This window comes from Lutra lutra, chromosome 3, assembly GCF_902655055.1.
Source record: "Lutra lutra chromosome 3, mLutLut1.2, whole genome shotgun sequence".
Taxonomy (NCBI): domain Eukaryota; kingdom Metazoa; phylum Chordata; class Mammalia; order Carnivora; family Mustelidae; genus Lutra; species Lutra lutra.
The window spans coordinates 12,403,036-12,428,198 of NC_062280.1; the positions used below are offsets into that span (position 1 = coordinate 12,403,036).

Below are 25,163 nucleotides of genomic sequence, written 5' to 3' on the forward strand. Positions count from 1 at the left end.
TCTTCTGGAGCTACTTCACGATGAGGTCTAGAAGGACATGCTCGGACCCCTTCTCACGCCTCCTGATCATGAACAGTGACACCCCGAGGTTCTTGTATTTTTACGGGCACATAGGAGCACACAGGATTTCTCCATCTTAACCAAAAACGTCTTCATTGGAAAATAGAGGTCGTGGATTTATAAATAGGAAGGTGGAAAGAGAATACTACTGTCTTCCCATTACCCAAGCCCTGTGATGAAAGCAAACACAGAGCTTGGCGCAGAAATTCACTAGAATTCAACATCGCTGTGGAATATCTAAGGATAGGCAGAAATCCTTTTTTCTTTTCTTTTTTCTCATTTCTTTAAAATGGGACATTCCTGTCTTAGGGATCTTCCTCTGAGGACTGTAGGCAATATTCATAGTTAGATTTGATATCAGAACTCAGTTATTGGCAATTTTCTTAGGATATGTTTAGAGCTAGGATATATAAAATGACAAGGATAGATGTTTTCTATATCTGACTGTGATTATTGTTTTTTTTTTTCCTTTTAAAGAGGAAAAGGCAAGACTTGTATAAATGCCTAAAAAAGAAGTGTCTCCATAAGCTATGGTTTGTGTATTGTGTTTTACCCTAACATAATAAAATATGTTTTGCAGAGGAGAGACTGGAGGCAAGGACAACAGTCACTTTATGTTTATTCCACAATTCTGGGTCTTTACTGATCACACAATTGTGCAGGTAGATTGAAAACTTTGATCTAATGTAATTATAATGCAATTAATGGAATTAATAACTGATCATTGCATTATATGGAAGGGTATGGGTGATATAGTAATAATAATGATAATTATTAAGAAATTTTAGATAATGCTAACCAACCTTGAAACGCTTGGAATGCTAGAATTTTATTTAAAAGAACTCCGGGGGCGCCTGGGTGGCTCAGTCAGTTAAGCATCTGACTCTTGATTTCAGCTCAAGTCATGTTCTCAGGGTCCTGAGATCCAGCCCTACCCATGTCAGGCCCCGCACTCTGCACAGCATCTGCTTAAGACTCTCTGTCCCTCTGCCAAATAAATACATCTTTTTAAAAAATAAAAAATAAATAAAAGAACTACATTAGAAGGGTAAATGTAGTGTTCATACATAACTCCAACGGACTAGGAACTACTAGGTCAATTGTATCTGTTGTTGGACACACACTGTTAGTGACTTTCCTTGGCTGGATGAAGGTGTTTTTGTTCTTGTTTTTCTCTCAGGTTCTCATTAAAAAAGAGACAGAGAAATGGGGAGATACGGGTCAAAGAGCACAAACTTCCAGTTATAAGGATACCAAGTTGTGGAGACCTAAAGTACAATGTAGTGATTATAGCTAATAATGTTCTACGATATACTTGAAAGTTGTGGAGAGTAGATCTTAAATGTCCTCACTACAAAAAAGAAATGGTGATTATGTGACAGAATAGAGGTGTTAGCTAATGCTGTGTTGCTAATCTCTCAGGATATAAATTAGCAAATCAATGCACTGAATACCTTAACTTACACAATTAGAGAGAAGTAGAGTGAGAAAGCTATTTTTCTAACCCAATGAATAAGAAAGGGATGGTTAGGTGCCTGGGTGGCTCAGTTGGTTAAGCAACTGCATTGGGCTCAGGTCATGATCCCAGGGTCCTGGGATCGAGTCTTGCATTGGGCTCCCGGCTCAGCAGGGAGCCTGCCTCTCTGACCCTCTCCTCTCTCATGTTCTCTCTCACTCTTTCTATCTCAAATAAATAAATAAAATTTTAAAGAAAGAAAGAAAGAAAGAAAGATTGATTGATTGAGGGATGCCCATAAGACCTAAATCCTTTGCATGGCCTTGTAGGCCCTGCATGACTTAATCCCTGCCCACAACTGGCCTCATCCTCTGTTATGAAAGCCTCAACCGCACCGCCCACCTCCCTCCCCTCCAGCTACTCCTTCCTCATCTGGGCCTCTGTCCTCAGTCATGCTGTTCCCTCTACCTAAAATGCTTTCCCCCTTACCTCCTACCCATCTCTTCTCACTTGTCTTTCAAATGTTAGTATGCATATGTAATGTCAAGTCACCCTGTTATATGACCGTATGGCATTAATCACAATGTAGAAGTATGTATTTATTTTGTGATCATTTGATCAATGTGTACATCCCTCTTTAGTCTCTAAGTTCCAGGAAGCTTGGTGCCTTGTCATACAATAGGCGTTCAAAAAAATATTCACTGAATGGATCTTTAGAGAGGGAAAGGAGAAAAAGTGAGAAAGAACTTATATCTGAAGAAGTTAACTTTTTTAATGTGTAAGCTAAAAAGCTAAGAACCATAAAAGGTGAGAACAGAAAAAAAAATTAAAGGAATCTTGAGTCACATACATACAAATATTAGAGTCCTCTGTAAAACCCACATGTTCGGCATTTATGAATGTCAAGTTTCAAAACCAGTTTTCTGATCAGTAGTGTCAGACCTCTCTAAGTTAGGTACTCATAGCTTGTGCTGTTTGCTCATAATAATCTCAATACCCCTGTGTACAGATCTGTGTGAAATAGGCGGCCTGTTTTCTGACATAATTAGAAAACAGGCTATACTGCTTAACTAAACATTCTGGTCATTAGAGTCACACTGCACATATCATACCCATATAATCCATCACTCCTGGATTTGATTACAGTAAACTGTATGTAATTCCAAAGCTCCATTAGCCACACTTGAACCATTGATGAAAACATGTCAGGATCCTGCAGCCCTTTCGTGATCATTGTTATGGATACCACGTGACCTTTGCACCACGCAGACTCTAGAATCTATCACTAGCAGCTAAGGAAATCCTCACGATAGAAAACTGGGTGAGGGGTTGCCTGGGTGGCTCAGTCGTGAAGCGTCTGCCTTTGGCTCAGGTCATGATCCCGGGATCCTGGGATCGAGCCCCGGTAAGGCTTCCTGCTGAGGGAGCCTGCTTCTCCCTCTCCCACTCCTCCTGCTTGTGTTCCCTCTCTCGCTGTCTCTCTCTCTGTGTCGAATAAATAAATAAAATCTTAAAAAAAAAAAAAAGAAAGAAAGAAAGCTGGGTGAGCTAAGTTTTGCTCAAATAAGTAGCGCATCCTGTAATAATTCCAAGTTCTATGGGATAGAGGTCAACTAATTCTGTTAGTAAAGAACATGTGCTAAATTTGATTAAGAAATACATATGGCCATTAAAATTTTATTATCAACTTAACCTGTGGAAATTCTTAGCCCTCATATAGGTATTTACTTTTACAATGTTTTGAATGTTTGATTTTCAGAAATGTGCTAAGCTTGCCATTTCAAAAGTACAATGCCCCATGTTTTTATATCTCCATAAACATTAATGGAGTTTTACAACACACTTGTGTGAGCCTTGAGATGACTGCTTCCACTGTGCAGATGAGAGAAGCTGAGGCATGAGGCTGCTTCTGTCAGTTTTCCAAAGATAGCCCCTGAGCCAGTGGAGAGGAGGGCCGGAGACAGAAAACAATCTGTGTCTTCACTGAAAACACATCTTGTACGCATCTGTAGTCTTGGGGGTCGGCTGGGGTGGGTGGGCTGGGGGCAAGGCGAATCGCAAGACCAGAGCTGGCTTTTCACACTCACTACTACGGTCTCCACAAGGAGCTCTTTGTGAAAATGTGTACATAAATAAAAAGGGTATCGAGGTGATTACTAGGATGAATCTCCACTGGTCTGAAATGCCCGAGTCCGCCTAATGGCATGAAGAGAGACCAGTTGGCTTTTCAAGGCCTTTCTAACAGTTACAGTTCTATCCCAATGAGAGATTAATGGATGAACAATATTTAAAGTATTTATCTTTCTTTTTCTTTTCTTTTTCTTTATAGATCTATGCAGTTCGATCAGTTGTTCCCAACAAAAGCAATAATGAAATCGTCCTGGTGCTACAACAATTTGACTTTAACGTAGATAAAGCAGTGCAAGCCTTCGTGGATGGTAAGTCTGCGTGACCCCTAACTCTTCTGTGTCTTCTCAGTGCATTGAATTTTTTCCCCCAAATGCATTGAATGGCAATTAGTTCCTAATATTTTAATTCTCATAAAAATATGCTAAATTTTTTTTAAAGATTTTATTTATTTATTTATTTGACAGACAGAGATCACAAGGAGGCAGAGAGGCAGAAAAAGAGAGAGTGGGAAGCAGGCTCCCCACTGAGTAGAGAGCCCGATGTGGGGCTCAATCCCAGGACCCTGAGATCATGACCTGAGCCGAAGGCAGAGGCTTAACCCACTGAGCCACCCAGGCACCCCCAAAATATGCTAAGGTCTAAGAACACATCTACATACTCAGTAAGAGCAGGATTTGGGATTTCTTTTTCCTTCATTAAAAAAAAAAAAAAGAAGAAGAAGAAGATTGTAGCTAGTTTCCAAAAGCTACCTGTTATAATGATACTAATTCCGTCGTCCACCAGTCTTTCCAGTTTGTTATAAACATGTCCTTTACTTGATGGTGTCCTTGTTCATGGAGGGTAATGCACTTCCGGATCCGGAGGGCCTCCTCAGCTCTTCAGCCAGCACAGTTCTACACAGCCTAATTGACTGCCGTCCTTGCACTTGATGCTTACACAGTCTGAGAGGACTGGTTTATTCTGTAATATCCTTCGTTTTTTATTTTGAGATTGCCCAATTAATTGGAATATCTATTCATCTTATCTACCTATAGAACCTTTGTGCTGTCTAAAAGTGACGTTATTGAATCTAAAGTCTCAGGAATATGTTTATCTTATAAACTTGTGACCTCCTCCCTTATATTTTCTGCAAATTATGGGGAAATTTTCCTCTCCTCTTTGAGCACGTTCCATTTATGAACGAAGATCTCCTACTTGTCCTTAGTTACCATATGTCTTCCATTCTGGTGTTAGTTTCTCTGTCATAAATATGGACCAGCTAAACATATCTGGTAAGTGTGGTCAGGGAAGACCCATCAGCCCATTTCTCAGGTATATCCTGCTTATACTTTATTTGTTAAGGATGGCTTGATTTACTTATTTTCCTAGGAATAGAATAATTTTCCCAAGGTTCTACAAGTCATTTCAGGCAAGATCCTGATACACTCTCACATTCTGATATCCACAATCAAGGTTTAGGGTCCCAGTTGAATTTAAAAATGATTGTCATTCAAAGTAGACCTGCAGGCAGACCCATAGTGAGTAAATTTTCTGTTTTCTTTCTGCCTCATGAACGAGCAGATACAGAATTTTGAGTTGTAAGAACAAATAGTAGAGAATCTGATATTCACTTAATTTGCAGCATTTGGCGCAGTTTGTCTCAAGAAAAAAAATTTTGGAAATCTGCACATCCTGGCTCAAATAAACTTTCAAGATTCACTTGCCAACATCACTTGCATGGAAAAAAGCTTTAGGAAAGGAAAAAGGTTATTATGCCCTTTCCTCCCCACCCTCAGTTGGATTGAAGCCCCCACATTCCCCATCATGAAAGTTTTTATTACAGAGTGGCCCTGATGAAACGCACAGATGCCCAGGAACTGAAAGAAAGTCACCAGATCCATTTGTATCTGAGTAACGCACCTTGCTTGTCCTTGAAATTGTCACCTTCTCAGTGTTGAGATCTCGTTAGAGTAACTCATTGATTGCTGAGAAACCTCGTATCACTTTGGTTGGGGACCAGTTGGAAAACTTGTTTAAAAACCACTGAGATTTCGGGCTCCTTGCTCATCAGGGAGCCTGCTTCTCCCTCTGCCTCTGCCTGCCATTCTGTCTGCCTGTGCTTGCTCTCTCTCCCTCTCTCTCTCTGACAAATAAATAAATAAAATCTTTAAAAAAAAAAAAAAAGGGACGCCTGGGTGGCTCAGTTGGTTAAGCAGCTGCCTTCGGCTCAGGTCATGATCCCAGCATCCTGGGATCGAGTCCCACATCGGGCTCCTTGCTCATCAGGGAGCCTGCTTCTCTGCCTCTGCCTGCCATTCTGTCTGCCTGTGCTTGCTCTCTCTCCCTCTCTCTCTCTGACAAATAAATAAATAAAATCTTTAAAAAAATAAAAATAAAAAATAAAAACCACTGAGATTCAAAAATATTTGTTAGGAATCACTAATGAGGCATATTAAAAGCACTATTTCCAAGTGGCTTCAAAAGCTCTGAGCAGTTTCAGTATAATTAAAATTTAGTAATAACGGTTTCAAAATTTGCTGTGAACATGAGTATTTTTCCTTCAGAATTACTGTCTAAAAGCTCATTGTCCGAATTGCAAATAGATTTATGTCAAATAGGAAAATTTGGGGAATAATCGAATATTGCACTTCAAGCAGTAAACAACTCACCTCCTTTCTCTGATTAAAAAGAACAGTACTTGACACTTTCTTAAAATTTAATTTTATTTGGAAAACGGAAGTGTAGCTTTAAGTAAGAACTACCCTAATGATTATTAGCCTGGATTGACTAACCAAGAAGCCTAATGAAAGTGACTTTCCTTTTCCAAAAGGAAAATATGGTGAAACATTAATTCTCTGGGCAAATGAGAGAGAGACCAGCTCAATTAATAAAAAGTCTGAATTATAGCTTACTTTTAAGTGCCGTCATATTATTTCAAGTACATGAACTCAGAAAGCCTAAGAGGGGCATTGAATTGGAAACTTTGAATAGATAGGAATAATTAGCCTGTTTAAACATTAGTCAAAGCAATATGGCCTTCTGCTTATCTAACAGTGACAGTGGACTCAATAATTGGGACTCTACTAATTTGAAATTTGTTATAAAGACCAGCCTGAAGTTCATCTTTGTTTAGCCAACACACTCATCGTGGAGAACTATTAGTATAATGAGATTGTACGAGAAGGCTTAAAATTGTTAAAAGAATACATTTAAGAGCTACTCTTTTAGAAGCACCTATTTAGGGGCACCTGGGTGGCTCAGTGGGTTAAGCCTCTGCCTTCGGCTCAGGTCATGATCTCAGGGTCCTGGGATCAAGCCCTGCATGGGGCTCTCTGCTCAGTAGGGAGCCTGCTTCCCCCTCTCTCTCTCTCTCTCTCTCTCTGCCTGCCTCTCTGCTTCCTTGTGATCTCTGTCTGTCATATAAATAAATAAAATCTTAAAAAAAAAAGTACCTATTTATATGAAAACAACCCATGTACCCATTACCAATAACTTAGTGTTGAAATGACGCCCCGCCTCGTTGGAATGAGCGGAGAATTTGTTAGGCCATGTGGAGACAGTGACCATAGCTGATCAGTCTTTTAAAATATTTTACAACTTAATCAGGTTAGGCTTTTCCTCTCTGAGCCTGTGCATGGCCACATACGTATGTGAACCTAAGTTTCACATATGAAAGTGAAAACCTGGGATCAGCTTGTCATTCGACAAACTACTTTTTTGTTTCCAAGTGGAAGCCTTCCTTCTGAAGAGCCCATCCCATCCCTTTGCAAGGTGACAAGAGCGAAACCAACATCAATAATCTGTCCTCCTTACCGAGCTGCAAGCTGGGACTGTAGTGGGTGAAAGGTAGGGAAAGGCAGGAATGGCCACACAAAAAGCTTTGGTTCACTTGGTTAATAATATTCAAAATCCCGTGTTTGGTCTGGAAGATTACAGGTATTTTGATTCGTATATCAAACAGAACAATTTTAATTCCACCTATGGCAGCACAGCTGACAGAACATTCTTGATATATATTTCATTTTCTGTAAGACAACATAATGATAAAAAGGTAAGCTTCAGGTAGTGGGGCTTTAATACTTTGATAAAACCAAGATCATGCAGTGAATTAAATGGAAATCTGGAAATAAAAAATGAAACTGGCATTTTTATTAAGGTAGGATGGATCAAAACAAATTGAAAAGCCAAAAAAAAAAAAAAAAAATCACTGCCAGGATGGAAAGACAGAGGTGAACTTTGTGCGGTGTTTTATTATGTGAATCCGTGTTCAAGGTTCTTTGTCTTTGTCTAGGCAGTGCAGTCCAAGTTCTAAAAGAATGGAACATGACGGGGAAAAAGAAGGTAAGATGAATATCGATTGTAAATTAAGAACATCTCTAGTCAAAACCTTCATGGTTGTTACCATTTAAACAAGGTTACCAATTTCATGCCTTTTCCAAATAGGTTGATAATGTATAAACAGAAGGTTTGCAATTTCCAGGCTCTCTTCAATTACCAGCCAGCCTCACTACTAATGCCCTTGTTTCCTGTCTGAGTGTTTTGAACCACCAGGTGTGCCGTAGAAGTCCCCAGACTTCTTTTTTCAAGTATTAAGGGGAGCCCAGCCGGGGAATTCAAAGGATTCAAGACGTTAACTTGCCTGAACATATTCCATAGCACAAAGGAAAAAATTAGGGAGTGTTTTAAAGATACTTGAAAAGCTCTAAATAGATTTTCTCATGTTCTTCCAACTGTAAGAATCCGTCCAAGGCTGCCCTGAGATACATTATTTTTTTCTTTTTTGCCGAGTTCTAAACTTGATCTTTAACAAAAGAAGAAGAAAGAAAATACCTTGAAGTCATAGTAAGTTAGGGACCTGTTTTCCCTTCTTGAAAAATCCTTTCTTTGAAAGCGCAGATAAGGAGGTTTTACTTTGCCCAATTCGGGTCATTTTGCTCCCCTGGCTAGTCACAAGGAGTGGGGCTTCTAGGCGCACGTGAGGTGTGCCCGGGAGCCCCATGGCCCTCGGGGTCCAGCACGGGCCTGCCTGATCTGTGAGCATCTGTAGAAGCACACCAGCTCCCATAAGGTGTGCCGCCCTTGTCTGGGGCTTGCGACCTGCTGGATGCCTTTCACAAAAAGTCCGATTCTCCTTTCAAAGTAACTGCTCCCCCCATGCCCGTTATTTCGCAGTCAGGCCTTGTGTTTTGGGTATCCCACAATATAACAGGCCAGCCCACCCTTCCCCACCGAGGGAAGATCGCAGGCCTGCAAAACAGGTTATAAGCCTGTAAGCAAACAGAAAGCAGCATTACTTTCATAAAATCTTGAGATGACTGAAATTACCCTTCCTCTTTCTTTCACCCTCTAGATTCATGAGAATAGGAAGAATTACCAGATTTTTTTTCTTTCTTTCTTTTTTTTTTTTTTTACCTTTGCAAGTCAGCCCCTTTGACAGTCTCTGCTTAGCTCGATTCATGGCTTCCCTGAAGTCTGTGCCAGGTGACGATTCGCAAGTGATAGAAAGGCAATATTTACACTTCTGTGGAAAAATGTCGGATGTGTGGTTGAGGTATCAAGTTTCTCTGACGTGAATCAGGGAGCAGACAGCAGCTGCAGACCCAGCTCACTGCTGAGTCCGCATCTTAGAGGTTCATTGAGAAAATGGTCTCCCTGGCCCAGCAGACAAGGAGCCTGGGTGGGAATTTGGGCGGCCAGCCCTCCCCTTCATCCTGGGAATGGCTTCTCTGGGCTGGAGGAGCCCTCCCTCGGGGCTGTGATTGTGGTTTCAAAGGGAAAGAAGAGGAGTGGGGAGGAGAATTAAGAGAAAACAGTTCCCTTTTATTTTTTTCCTTTTCATATGTGCTGGAGAACAAAGCCAGGCTGGTGTCCAGCGGGGAGCTCCCTGCTGCAGCGGGGCGGGGACAGGGTCTGGGCTGAGGGGTCAGGCCTGAATGTTAACTACACGGAGCCCCCTGTGGGTACAGAACCGAAGTCAAGAAAAGCATTCCACAGAATTGGGAACATCTTCTTAATTTCCTCTGTTATTATGTATTGACCATTAGGGCATTTTAGGAGAGGGACAGTAAAACCTGCCGTATCGTGATCATCAGGGTCCAAAACGATTTTGATGGGCTAAAATGCAGAATTGGGTGTAAAGTGAGGCCTGGTCATGCTGTTTGACTAGCCCTGAGAGGTCCAGGATTCCAGCTGCGTAATCCAAACCCAGGGTGGACGCAGAGCAGTTTGGCCTGACTTTATCGCAGTTATGTGCCCCCGTTGAAATACTCCCGGGGATGACCATGGGACCGTGCCCGCCTTGCGCTCCGTGCCCAAGGGGCAGCACTTCCAGGAATCCCCTGGCTGATCCGGGCTTAGCTCAGAGACCCAACTTGGACTTTGGGATGTGCCTTCCAGTTCCTCATTTTGCAAGGCCTTGTGGCCTTTTTCGTACTGATTGTCCCCCTCAAGCTCCTGTCCTCCCTCAGACCACCAGCACCCTAGAGTCCTCCTTGCCTCCCACCTGCCACCATCATCTCTGTAAGAAACGTGAGCGCTTCTCCAATGGCGCGCTGTCTGAATTCAGGCTATTTCAAAGCAGTTCTCAAAAGGTTTTACTATATTCCCCTTCACATACATCAGGCTTCGGTTTGCTCAAATAATATTTCGGCTTTTAAGCCATTCCCTGCTGTTTTTCCCTTCTAAGGGAATTTCTTTTGTTTACTGGGTCCATGAGTTAAAAGTTTACACAACTTACTGTGAGAAAAAAAGAGACTTATATCCACGTGGGTGGTCAGTAAAGACGGAGGTGTTTCCCCGCATTCGATTAGAAGGGCCAGAGAGCAAATAAGTTAACACTTTTTATTTTGATCTCTCAGGTTCACCTTCTAACTCAAGGGCCTGAGCGGAATAGTATTAACTTCTCATTTGTTTCTCATTCTAGAACAACAAAAGAAAAAGAAGCAAGTCCAAGCAGCATCAAGGCAATAAAGATGCTACTAAGGACAAGGCAGAGAGGCCCGAGGCTGGGCCCCCGCAGCCACTGCCGCCCCAGATACAAAACGGCCACGTGAATGGCTGTGAGAAAGACAACTCGTCCACAGATTCCGCCAGCGAAAAGCCGGTCCTTGTCCCTCGTGAGAAAAAGATCTCGATAATCGAGGAACCTTCAAAGGCACTCCGCGGGGTCACAGGTCAGTAATTCTTATATAAAGTTGCTTAGGAAGACACAGAAGAGAAGGAGGCAGAGGGAACCCGCAGAGGCAGTGGTGGCCACTATGATACTGTTGGAAGAGAAGGGGCTTCCTTCTAACAAGGACTCAGACGTCTTCTGCGGGAACAGGGTGAGGGGATGTTAGGGGCAGAAGGAGAAAGCTCAGTGTAGCCCTGCACTAAATCAAAGGATAATTTTGGCCAAAGAACATAGTTCTAGTCTATATTAGGATCATCAGGAAAACAGGAATCTCAGTTAAAAGAATTTTCTTTCAAGACACCTTTGCTGGGATAAGGGAGGAATAATTGATGATAACAGCAAATGTTATTAAAGGTTAGATCAAATTATTTTAACTGCTGGTATTTCGTATTATGCGAGAGAACGTAATCTTCCAGGGTGTTAGAATCTGGAATGTTAATTATTTGTGCTAGAGCTATATCTCAATTAATCTACAAAAGGCTACTTTTTAATCAAATGTATGAGCTCGGGTGCATCATTTCATCTCTAGTGTCCCATTTCCTTTCTGTAAAATAAGGACACCGTACCAGAATGTACTAGATCAGTGGTCTCAGCACTAACAGAATGCTCCACTTTTATAACAAATCCTAAAATAAAAATCAGAGATAATGTTGTCTATCTAGAAATGGAACTTCAGTAAAGCAAAAAATATAAGAAATCGGGAACAGCTAAACTAGAAGACTTTTATAAAATGGTCAGATATTCACGCCCACTTAAAATGAATCACTTAGCACTTAAAATAAAACAATGGTCAGCGGGACATTGTGGACACTGTTTTTTTGATATTTGACACATGAAGCAAGAGCAAAATAAACATGTTTGTATTCAGACCTAGAATCACTCTGAAAGCAGCTACTACAAAGGCAGGCTGACGCGGGGACGCTGGTTGTCAAGTCAGATTCCATGACCGCACGTGTCATTGGCTGTGGGACTTTCCAAATGGTGCAAAGCTTTTGGTCAGTTCCACACACCGTAAAGTACAGTTTTTTTCTTAATTTACCCCGTATTAAATCCTGGAAAACCATAGGAGGATTGTACAAAAACTACTTTGTGTGTGTATATATAAAGCATCCAAGAGAACCTGAGAAACACATCGGGACACAAGGCGATGCTTTGTTGTGCAGGATTCCTGTGACAGTAAGTCACCGAACTATAGGTGTAGGCCCCTCCCCCACCCACACATTTTTTTAAAAATGCCTCCTAATTCCAAACGCCCGGTAGGTCCCCTAGCCAGGACCCCACCACCGGGTAATCCCTGCAGTCCTTCTAGTTACAGAATCTTGCGCTGATTGACTCAGCGACTCTCCAAACTCCTCTTACAGGCTAAGCCCTGTGCTGTTCTGCCCTGGAAATTCCCAGAAGGATACAGTACGCTTGAGGCCCTGAGGGAGTCGCTTTCTGTTATTCCCGAAGAGAGGGCCGAGTTGACAGTTCGGGGAGGAGAGGAGCCAGCTGCATGCGTGAGCGATCCGGGAAAGCTTCGTGGGCATCACGGTTATTGAAGGACCCGTAGCCTTGAGGTGGTAGAGGGCTTTGGAGGGTTAAAATGAAGTAGAAAGGACAGGACTCCACACCCTCTGCGGTCTGTGGGGCAGTACTACCCTCTCTGATCAGCCAAAAATGATCAAGAGGGGCCCTGCCAGGAAGAACTGAGTCCGGCAAAAGAGACAAAGGCAAACAGACCATCTCACGCTGACGGGTACCAAACCAGGGCTCCGGTGGGGAAGCATTAAATAACTCACGGGCCGTGTAACACGCTAGGGCATTTGTAACTTGCTCACCAAGCACTGATTTTCTTCCACAAACACATTGCCTACCTCGATAGACAGCGAGCAGTAAATCAGGAGAGCCTCCCGGAACAGCGCTTCCTTAAAACTAAACAAACAACAACAGCTCATTTCCATCTGGAATCTAAATTTTCCAGGAATTCTTAAATTCAGTTTTTACCAGGCCTACGATTTTGAGAATGTTTTGATTTATAGTAAGGGCAGGAGAAAGAAATGAAATAATTGGGTGGCAGATTCCCAGCCTGGCTTGTTACTGCTTTCCCATGAATTACTTTCAAAATCTAATTACTCACGTTGCCATTTTGATATCAATCATAGACTAAAAGCCTAGCACGTATATTCGTTCATTTACTTAAAATTTATACCTTCTTTCCTAAAACAATTTCGGTAGCTCTGGCAAGTATATGACATTAGGACAAATTCAATATTGAAGCGCTTCATGTCACAGTGGCTAGGCTGCCTTGAAAGTTAAGTGTGCACTAGAGGAGTTCTCTGTATGAGGCGGCTTTTGTCGGCTCTGACATGAAACTTTGTGTGAAGCCTCCTTTATTGCACAAAAAAGCCATCCCAGGATCAATTTTGGTTTTGTTACGTTCGGCACAAAGGTGTTAAAGTACGTCAGTATTACCAGTTAACGTTGCTGGTTCAGTACAGATCCATGCCTCACGTCAATTCTCCTGTTAAAGAATAAATGATGATCTTGGAAGGTCATTAAATATTTTTGCAAAAGAAAGGGAGTCCTGGTTGACCATTAACTCATCAATGGCTCATGTGCTATGACCATACATTTAAAAGTGAGTTTGTAACTGGTTACATTTTCCTTCCCAAAGACAGTGGAAATTCACCAGGAGGGTGGTGCCGAGACTGGGAAACGGCTTTGAAATGCCCATCCCAAGGCCTCAAGCCAGGTATTTCATAGACGAGTGTTAGGTCTTGGACGTTCTGCAACCCATTATGACCAGAGCCTTGGAACTGGAAAGGTGGGCAGTGACCCTTTAATACCGTCCCCTCACTGAACTGGACGAAGCCGAAGCCCCCTACCCACGCACCCCCGCCCTGGGTTGAGAAGACAAGAAGAGAACCCACACCCCCTGGGGTAACTCCTACTGCTTTGCAAAAGCCTGACTCAGGTCTGTGTGATTTAATGCATGCATTGGAGAGCTGCCGCTGAAGCCACGGGCTCCCCGACTCTGAAAAGATGTATAATTGAAAAATTAGGAAAAAGGGATCATAACAAAGCCATATAATGATATTCTGTACTTGAGTGGGTTCGAAGTATGAGCGGAAAAGAAATCTCCAGGCTGCTTGGCAGCCGAGCGTTTATCAATCTCTCCAGTAATGAAACTGGCTCAGGGAAGCTTGCCCCGACTGCCCAGCTGAGCGGCGGGCTGTGAACACGTACAACGCATGTTTTATCTTTTTATAACACCTTGACACTCAAGATCCCTCTCTTTTTAAAAAATTTTAAACAGAATCATTTTCTGGGAGGGGAGAAGTGAGCTTGAAGATGTATCCAGGTGGTCCAGGGGTGTTGGTGTGACTTCCTACATGAAAACCCGCCGCCGAAAGCATCATCGTTTCGGGCTGTAAATATAGCCCCGTCGTGTGGGACAACGCTGCCTGTCAGCCTGTGGCTTGGAAGTTTGGGAGCTTGATTTAAACTTAGTACAAAATTACTTCTTTAAGCTGTGGAGTAGTTTTTTTTTCTGTATTTCAGAATTTTTAATAACAGCTCAAATTAGATCTTTTACATAATCCAATCAAGATCATTCTGCGTCCAAGTGCAAAGTCAGACAAGGAGTAGATTAAGATTTATTTTTACCAAAAGTAATGCCAAGGATCATTTTTAATCCTGAGGCCCATCTAAATGTCTAAAGCACATTACGACTTTAGGGGCTCGAATTTCCTAAGTATCCTTCCTGCTCTACTTTCCCCAAGGCTCCCGGTTGCTGAAATATTTAGGTGCTTATCACCGTGTAGGCCTGAACAGGATTTGGGATTTCTCTGTCATCCTCCTCCCACTGGACGCAATTCCCACTGAATAGGAAAGGAGCAAGATTACGGGCCACCGACTGGCTCCAGTGACAGAAACTTCGGGGCGGGGCGGGGCTGGCTTCCTTTTTGCCCCCTCATCTTGCGAAGCGTCCCGGGGACCCAGCTCCCCTGTGACTTGTTACCTGTCTCCAACAGAAGGCTCCACGCTGTGTTCACGGACCTCCACGGGAGGTTTGTATCCGAGACCAGGAGCAGCCCCGTCGTTTTTGCCCGGACAATGCGGATTCTCTGTTTTGCCATGGGCCTGGCGCAGAACTGCTTCCTCATTCTCAGCGTGAACTGAAGCAAATGTGACAGAAAGGGTCCTGTTATTTTCAAAAGTTGGCTGCTTGTCTCTCATCTGTGCTTCTTGTTACACACACACACACACACACGCGCACACACACACACGCACATCTCACCAGACTATTTCACAGTATTTTTATGCTGTGAGGTTCCCTATAGGATTTTCAACCAGGTTGGTTTTGTTTTTTTTTTTTTTTATGCTGCTGTTGGTCCTAGCCTCAAGATTATCTCCCTGGCTTCTCTAAGCCCTATATTGGACCAGAGGATTAGAAAAGATCAACAAGATGAAAGCAGCTTGCCTCGAACGTTAACAGTAAAGCCAAGTGTATATATTCCAGGATTTCAGCAGAGCCCGCTCTCAAACGGAAGCAGTGTCAGATTGTAGCGAAGAACCAGGCTTTAGCCCTGGGGGTGTTTGGATTCAGGTCTTGGTCTGGTCGCTTACTACGTGTGTGATCCCCGCACAGGTTAACCAGTCTGCGTCTCAGTGACCTCACCTGCAAAATAGAAAATAGAACTTCCCTTCACAAGAGCGTGTGGGTAGCGGTGGTGATTCGCATAACATCTGGCACAGAGTAAACCCACAAATGGTTTATCTGCCTCGTGAGCCTTTTTAAGCGCCCTGCCGTGGGCCAGGAATTCTTCTAGAGGACGTGAACAGGACAACACGGTCTCTGCCCTCGTGGGGTTTGTGTACATGTTTGAAGGGAGGAGAAGAGATACCTGATAAACCAGAACACAGCCAAGTTACCGAGAGAATTCTGGATTGTCATAAATGCCGTGGGGACATTGAGCAGGAGAGAGACCAGGCCAGGGGTCGAGGGCGTGCACGGCGACGTGAGAGAAAGCCATAATGTCAGGCGAGTGATTGAAGAGGAGACACGGGGGCCGAGGCCCAGACGCCCCGAAGCGCGTTCTCTCACGCCAGCTTGCCGTGGCCTGAGCAGCCCATGTTTTATTTAAACCTTAATTAAGGACTTGAGCTGAAACCCTCACAGACTTATAACCATAGGTTTTTACCCTTTTTTAAAATTAAAGATGCCACACTTTGTTAATCTATGCAGCTGACCTTGGGTCCTGTTCTAAGAATATCCATTTTTGAAAGTTTACACTTTAAAGCAGGTTTATCTTGACTGTCACCCCTCCTTAATTATTATCTTAGCATCTGAATACGTAGGGTTAGCTCCTGGTCTAGTTGGGAGCTGTTCAGCGCCCACTAGGCTCCCAGCAGCACCGTGTCCGAGCTGTTCTGGTAGCCAGGGGAGGCCTGCGACCGCGTCTTCCGGGACCCGGACCTCTGCTTCCTTTCTCTGGGTAACGAAGCAGCAGAAAGAGACAGACACACACAGGATGTAGTGACACCGGGGCACAGGAAATGCAAAACCCCTCGGGTATTTTTCTGTCACCTGGGTAGAGTGAAATCCAGAGCTGTCTCCATTCCCTTCTCATTTGAAAACGCCTTTTGCTGCAAGCCTGCCGCAGAAACACAAAACGACTCCTCACTCAAGAGCTGATACCTTCCTAATTTCCCCTCCATACTTTGTTAGGGGATTTCCGTTACAAACAGACCTAATTGAATGGAATGCACTCCTTGCAAAGAACAAAAGGTCTCCTGAAAAGCCAATTTTTAAAAAATTTTCAAACAAAGATTTAAATGGCTCTATCCCAATGCAATGAGAATTGAGCCTGTTTTGCAGTGAAATAAGTCAGTGAAACAAATGAAGGGAACCCGTCCACCTGTGCCATTGACAGCTTAGCGCATTGACTTTATTATCTATTATCTTTTTCTTTAAGATTTTACTTATCTTTTTGAGAAAAAGAGAGAGCATGAAAGAAAGGAGGGACAGAGCGAGAAGGAGAAGCAAACACCCCGCCAAGCAGGGAGCCTGATGCGAGGCTTGATCCCAGGACCCCAGGATCATGACCTGAGCCGAAGGCAGACACTGAACCCAGTGAGCCACCCCAGCACCCCTATTATCTATTATCTTTTAATATAAATAAACCTGTAAAGGTATTAATGACATATGAGACCTTGAAAGTTCATGTAAATAAAACCAAAAGGTTTCTTTCCATTCTGAAAAGTTACGAGCCTTTTGCCCACTGAATTGATGAAGTTTCATAGAACTTGAAATAATAAAGTCCATCTGTGTTTGATGAAGAAGTTACGAGAAGGCAGAACTGACTGACACTGTGTCTTCGAAATAAACCAGTGTTCAGGTCTCCGTTTCAAAGTTACGGGTTCCTCTGACTGCTCATTCCACTGTCGAGCAGTGACAGAAGAATGGTGCACCCAACACTGTCCTGTGAAGAGTTTTCTTGGGGCATCACTAGACCATCATTCTGCAACATCTGAAAGAATTATCTTTACTCACTGTCTCCATGTCTTCACCTCTACCTCTCGGTTATCAGCTTACTCATTGTGCTTTACAACCCCGTCACGCCAAAGACATTGCTCCCACTAAGTGAATCAATATGGCTTCCCTGTATTGAGTCTAGCAGGCATTTTCAATCCTTCGTCTTTTTTTCCTTCTACAACATTCAGTGCTGTTGATCACTTTGTCCTTAACTACTCTGTGTCTTCTTTTCAGTGCCTGGGACATGACACTTCTGATTTCCCCTCCATCTTCATTGCTCCTCTGTTTCCTTTGAGGGTCACTGTTCTCTACTTGGCTGTTAACCAGTAGAGCTTGACAAGGCTTGGTTGGTTCCAAGTCCTTCCTCATATAAAACCATACCATCTTCTAAGATCTTTTCAACCATGCCCGAGTTTTAATTATGTAAGCTGGCTCACAAGTTCGTCTTCCCAGTCCAGGCAACTCTCTGTCTTCCGGGCTCTTAAACTTGACATTTTCACTCTTAACTGTTCAAAGCACTTCAACAACGTGCTTAAAGCAAACTCATGATCTACGTCCCAGTCTCAGCTTTCTTATAGTGTTCCTGATCTTGGTGTACTCTCTGTTTAATGTGCAAGCCAGAAATCTAGGCATCAGTCCTGACATCTCCTCTCTCACCTTCCACATCCAATCCATCAACAAGTCCTGTTGATTTTCTTTTCCAAATATTCCTAGAACTCATCCATTTCTCACTGTCTGTACCTGCACCTTCCCACCAAAGCCATCATCCTCTCTTGCTTGTGTTGCTATAGGGGTCCACTGATTAGTTTCCTAGCATTTACATGGTTCCCCTCTAAGTCAGTCCATATCCTGAAATCTTTTCAAAACCACAACTCTGAACTCTTAAGATAAAAAACAAAAGTCTCACCATGGCCTGCAGGTTCAGCATGATCTGGTCCCTGTGTGTCGCTCCAGCCTCGTTGTATGGCCTACTCTTTCTTACTGTCTCTACTCGGCCATCCTGGTCCTCTCGCAGTCCCTCATGCTGGTTGCGTGTATCAGTCAGGTTCAAGTCTGGAGAAGAAGCCACAGTTTATTTGAATGGGAGGAAGGTAATACAGAGAATTACTAAAGCACTAGAAACACCAGGAGGTGGTTAATTACTAAAAGGGATAAATGAGAACTCTGAGGGATCCAGACACGCAAGAGAGCAGTTACTGTCTCCAGGAAGGTTGGACAATCAAGAGCCGTCCAGTCCAAGACTGAGATTCTGATCCCGTCAAAGGTATGTGGCCCTCAGAGGAACACGCAGCCTTGTGGTGACCAAACAACAACAGAACCTTGCGGAGCCAGGACCACGCTGTTCTGTAGACCATTACCATTGCCAGAGGCAGACTGGCACTGCTCAGAGTCACAGCGGACTGGAGCAACTGGAGAACGCGGCCGGGGTGCGGCTGGGAGCTCCTGTGACGAACAAGCATAACAAAGAACCAGACGTGGAAGAGAGGGGTACGCCTGCCCTTTTAGCCCCGCATGGTCACCTCACGGCCCTCCCCCGCTAAAGCTAACATTCTGCCAGCAGGCAAAACAGGGCCACAAGCTCCAGCAGCACAAAGTGAGGCAAAGAAGGGGAGATTTGAACCAAGAGACAGTAACTTGGTAACTGGCACTACGATGCTTCCTCCTGCCTCAAAAGCCTTCTTTGCTGGACTGCACTGATTGGACTCCTTACCTGATCGGTTAGTTCATGGGCTTTCAAGTGACGGAGGTGATACGCCAGTGACAGATTTCACAACACCATGCACTTCTCTTTCATAACACTTATCACAGTTGTAATTCCACATTGTTTGTGTGGCCATTTGATTTATATGTCTTTGTAACACCCAGAAAATTCTGGAAAGACTGAGAGCACATCTGTCTTTGATCACCCTTGTAGTTCTGGGGCCTAAAACAGTAACTGGACATTAGAGGCGCTCAAACAAGCCTTTTTCTGGTGAAGTATTAGTGATAGAATATGTAAAGAAGTGTAGGTTAAATTTTAAGTCACTGTGCTGCTTTTTAAAGACAATTATGAACTTTGTATTTCTTATTTTAAAAGAAATTTATACGAATGAAGAAATTTGAAAAATGAAGTAAGTTTTAAGGGATCAAAAATCCTACCTCCCCAAAACAACCACTATTAAATTTAATTTCAGAATTTCTTAACTGCACAGATGTATGGGATTTTTAAAAGCAAATATCCTTTTAGATAGCATGTGAACTTTTGTATTCTTTTTACTTAAGGTGACATTATAAACATTACCTCGTTTCTTTAAAAACATGATTTTAATGGCCACCTTGTGTTTCTTTGAATTTGACGTATTTTTAATTATTCCCAAACTATTGTCCATGTGGATTATTTCCGTTTGTTTGCTCTTGTAAATAATGCTCTAGTGAACATTTCTCATGTATAAATCTTTATAAACAACTATGATTTCCTTGGCACATTTTCTTAGAAATGGTATTTTAAGGTTCAAAGAGTGTGAATATTTCTGAAATTCTTAATATATTGCTGTCCAGAATGATTGTGCTTATCACATTGTTTCTATTTGTAAAACTGATTAGTAGGGCAATGGCATACTTTAAGATGTTTCATTTCCATTTGCATCTCTCTTTTTGTGAGTACTTAAGAACACTAAAATTATGATCGAAGAACTATTATTATTATCAGGTATCATTAAAAACTAACATATTGACTTAATTACTTTTAAATGAATGTAACACGTTTTTAGTAACACAGACATTAGCAATTTTAGGCAGAATTTTATAACAAAATTAGACTTTGTTTCCTTTCCAGTTTTTTCTTTTTTTTTAAATTTTTTTGAACATTTTATTTATTTATTTGACAGAGAGAGAGATCACAAGTAGGCAGAAAGGAAGGCAGAGAGAGAGGGGGAAGCAGGCTCCCCACAGAGCAGAGAGCCCAATCCCAGGACTGGGATCATGACCCTAGCTGAAGGCAGAGGCCCAATCCACTGAGCCACCTAGGTGCCCCTCCTTTCCAGTTTTTTTCTAAGTAGAACTACTTCATAATACCATATTAATCATCAGACAACTGTTTTACTATGTATAGGAGTCGGTGTTTTACTGTGTATAATAGGAACTTAATGGGTTAAAATAATTTTTTTAGACCTGCTCTTATATATAACACATTTCTTAAACTTAGATTTGAATTCCATGTATACTTCCTTCAGTCTGATTATAAATACATGAAGCTTTCACTGGAAAGTAAAATCTAACAAGAAAAAAGAGTTTTCAGAAACTTTCAAGTCTGAACACATACATGGCTGTACATATATTATGAAAATCTCTGAATCCTAGTCCTTTATTTCTCCCAAGATGAAGATTTTGGTTTTTTTGGTACTGTTAACAAAAAACAACCACCACAGTTTCTGTTTTGCTGTGTAAAATAAATCCACACAAGACGCAATCAAATATGACCTACAGTGAAGAGAAAGATTAGTCATTAGAAGCAGAACAATATCACTCATGATTAAAGAAGCAGAATATTCCACAAAACATTAGCAGGTTGGAGTAAGCAATTTTATCTTTTTATAAAAAGGTAATGCACTATGACCGAATGTGCTTTTTCCCAAGAATGCAACTTTGGCTTAACAGGTCAAAACCGATTAATGTAATTTGCTATGCTAATAAAATATGATCATCTCAATAAGTGAGGCCAAATAAAATCACTTGGCAAAATAAGAAAAAATCCCAGAAAACTAGGAATACAGAGAATTTCCTAATAAACATGAAAAACCTGCTGTGCCATTAATATCATATTTAATAATAAATATTGGATACAGTTTGCCTAAGATCAAGATTGTATTATTCTGCATTGTACCAGGGTTCCTAACCAGTTTAATAAGGCAAGGAAAGACTGGAAAGAAAGACGCTAGATTGTATTTACAGATGCATTATTGCTTACATAGAAAAATTGTAAAAACCTACAAAGACAAAAAAAAAATAAGGAAACTAGCAAGGTAACTATATATATAAAAAGGCAGTTGTATATCCGCATTCTGGCAGCCAACAATTGGCAAATGAAGTTTTAAAAACATTATATACAATAGCCTAAGACATCTAAAATACCCGGGAATAAATTTAACTAAAGATGCCCAAGACACTATGAACTGTAAAACAGTGCTGAGGCCAATTAAAGAGAAGCTAAATAAATGGCGTGATGTATCGTGTTCGAAGATCAAAGTATGCAATATTGTTAAGATACTAAATATTTCCAAATTGAATTAGAGATTCAACTCGAGCCCAATCAAAATCCCATCAAATTTTCTGTAGAAATACACTGATAGTTTTTGTAAAAATGAGCTGATTCTTCAACTTACATTGAAATGCAAAGGACCTAAGTTAGCCAAAACAATCCTGAAAAAGAAGAGCAAAGTTGGAGGACATGTATTATCTGATATTAAGATTATGTAGTTGTAGTAAAAACGTGTGGTGTTAGGGGTGAGGATAGACAACTACATCAGTGGAATAGAATGTAGTCCAAAAATAGACCACACATATATAGTCAATTGATTTTCAACAAAGGTGCCAGCATAATTCAGTGGGGAAAGGTGAACTCAGATTTACTGCTATGGTCTGTTACTTTTTCACATTTTACATATTAGTTGTTAAGGGCAGCAAGACTGTCCCATTTATCTCCTATGAATAAGCCAGGGCTAGCACTTACTGGGCATTCCTTATGTATCTGTTGAGTTAGAATTCAGAATGGTACTCAGGAAGATATATACCATCGATGTTGGGATTTGATAAGTATTTTTAATAAAGGGAAGGCTCAGGTAATAGTTAAATTCAAAAACATATATCCTTCTAGGCGCCATTTTAGGATTAAATTAAAATGTATATAGTATTTATTGAAATGTGGGCAGATGAGGTGTGTCCAAGATATAACTACTTTGATTCAAGTATTTGATGAATATTGGATAAAGACACAGCCAGAGACCCATATCAAACTAGGCTCCCTATAACAAGAAGGCCCCCGGTGCGGAAAGTACCAGAGTAATGCTGATTCATTCATTCATTCGTTCATTCGTTCGTTCAGTAGTCATCATGTACTTACTAGGCATCTAGCATATAGTGTTGAACAAGACATATATAACTCTGTCACCGCTTTTCTCAAGTAGAAATGCAGTGGCTATTTTAAAGTTTCACTAAAATCAGTACTCTTTTAGTCTAGAACATAAATTAGTAGTGATGGCAGATTTTAGATCAATAATCTCATGCTCCTTCTGATTTATAGTAGTGCTACCCAGTAGAAATATAATGTGAGCTACATGTATAATTTTAAAATTTCTAGTAGCAAAATAAATAAATAACATTCCTAGTAGCCACATTTAAAAAGTAAAAAGAAACAGATGAATTAGATTGGTTAATGTATTTTTTCTGACTTGATACACACAAAATATTATTTTGACATATCAGTATTTTTTTAAATTATCAAAGTAATATTTTTAATTTTTTTTGTATGAAGACTTCAAATCTCAGGTATATTTTACACTTATAGCACATCTCAGTTTAGTCAAGCCGTATTTCAAGTGTTGAGTGTAGCTAGTGGCTACCTTATTGGACAGAGATAGGAATCAAATCTGAGTCAGCTGCAGTCTGTTGAAGTTTATAAGTAGATTCCAGAAAGATAGAGAACTGATGGTTCTTCTGGCCATAATGTTAGAGGAAAATCGCTCTATCCAGGAAAGAACCCCCATTATTCTGTTGCTAGAAATATCAGGATTTGTGGTTAAGATGAGCCTAACTCTGTTGTAGCTGAATAACTTCCACCAGTTTTCTTCTGAAAGCGCCTCAGAGTTTTACTATATTTGGAGACAGATCTGTACAGCTAATGTGCAAATATATCCAAGCCATCTTTGAGAATTTCAGATCTTTCCAGTGTGCCGTGATTTCCACCAATAAGACAGCTTTTCAGGACCCTAAAAAAAAGAAAAACCTGCTATTCATATTTCTCAATGAATTTTTGTTGGATGAATGATGAAATGAACCAATAGCCCACATACCAGTTCTCTGAGACACAAAATATTTTCAGCTCTAGGTTAATGAACCCATGCTCATTTGCATGCTTGCCTTCCATTTAAAATTCTTATGCATCCAACAGAATAATGCTTTCCCTTCATTCTAAGGTCATTATTTCCATTAGGCTATAATATAAACCCCTTATTTTCAAGAATAAGACTAATTGACTACACTGTGCACAGCAATCTCTACTTTAGATTCTCAATTTATAATATTTCATCCAGGCTGAATCTTCACTATGATTTAGAGAGGGAGTGAGTTGGGTTCAGCCTGTACTTAATCACTATTTTTACAAAACATTCACTGACTCATCAAAAAATCAGTTTTTCATCTTAAGCAGTAGAGCTTCTTTAGCTGGGTGGGCCATCCATCTTCACCCCAGCAGAACCCCTTAGGAGGCAGGATCCTGGGCCCACTGCTGAATCAGAATCCCCAGAGGTGCTGTCTGGGAATCTGCATTTGTAAGAAGTACTAAGGGAGAGCTCAACCTCACTAAATCTTGACAACCGCTGCCCTAAAGTTCCACGTCAATATCCCTAAAGATAAAATCACATCCTACCATTTAAATCTGTTTCGCCACTGGAGGAAATGCTGTCTTCAGTGCTTGATTTGTTCACTACCTTTGCTGAACATTTCACTGTGTATTGTAATTTCCCTTTAGAAAGTACTCATCATTCAGCCCATAAACTGTATGCTGTGTTTTCTTTCTTCTTTTTTTTTTTTTAAGATTTATTTGTTTATTTATTTTAGAGAGAGGGAGCACGGCAGGAAGGGGCAGAGGGAGAGGGAGAATTCAAGCACATTCCCTGCTCAGCCTAGAGCCTGATGCAAGGCTCAGTCTCATGACCCTGAGATTATGACCTGAGCCAAAATCAGGAGTCAGACACTCAACAGACAGCCACCCAGCCACCCCGTGCTTTCTTGATGTATAAGTTATGAATGATGGATTCAACCAAAGTCAAATTTACACTTCTCGTAAAATCAGACTGACTAGGACCCAGGCGATAGTCCTTTGCACCTTCCAAGTATAGTCTCCATAATGTTTGTGGCGAATGTTAAGAAAGGCTCTTCATTTTCCTATGAAATCATCTTAAGGGTACTTTAATTCAGTCACAATTTCGCAGATAGCTATTGAGCCAGACCCAAGTACCAGGGCTTCAGAAATGAATCAAACTTCAAGGGAGTTCTAGCCTTCTCAAGGCAGGGATGAGGGGCAGACACATAAGTCTTGTGTTCAAATATAATGCAGTAAATTTTTATGAGGCATCCTGGGAGTAGGGAGAAGGGAGGCAGGGCGCAAAGGGGCGGGGGTTCATAGAGAGGATGCTGTGCTCTGTTTGAGTGTGAGCCATAGGCAGCCAGAAACGTGGAGTCATTCCTACAGGCTCGCCCAGGATGCAGGCTCAGAACATGGGATCCTGGATCCCCACCTGCCCTCTCTCTACTACACTCAGCTTTCTCCAAGAACCTGGCCTTCAATAGCACACTGGCTTCCCTTTTTTTACACCCAAAGCTCTCTCTAGTTGTGAGTAAGATGTTAAGGGTGATACATTTCCTTTTCCGGCCACTAAGGTGCCATTTAATTCACTCCAGCAATAACTAAATAGAAACCTACCTTTAAAAGATGCTGAGAGCAATGTGCTGCTAATTTATTGCCACATCTATTAAAGCTCTAGAGAGAATTTGACTCCCTAGATTTTAAATATAGTAGAGATATTATGTTTCCCGATTTAATCCCTCCATAAATTAAGTGAAATGATTATGGTACCTGTTGTCACTTCATA

The 25,163-nt window shown here is 41.5% G+C and overlaps 1 protein-coding gene across 1 annotated transcript in view; it reads left to right on the forward strand.

Moving 5' to 3' along the window:
- SPATS2L (spermatogenesis associated serine rich 2 like) overlaps window positions 1-25,163 on the forward strand; it is a 165,970-nt gene that overhangs the window by 99,908 nt on the left and 40,899 nt on the right. The window contains 3 exon segments of the mRNA XM_047720835.1: window positions 3,846-3,954; window positions 7,917-7,966; window positions 10,548-10,797. Of these exon segments, the coding sequence (XP_047576791.1) occupies window positions 3,846-3,954; window positions 7,917-7,966; window positions 10,548-10,797 (409 nt within the window).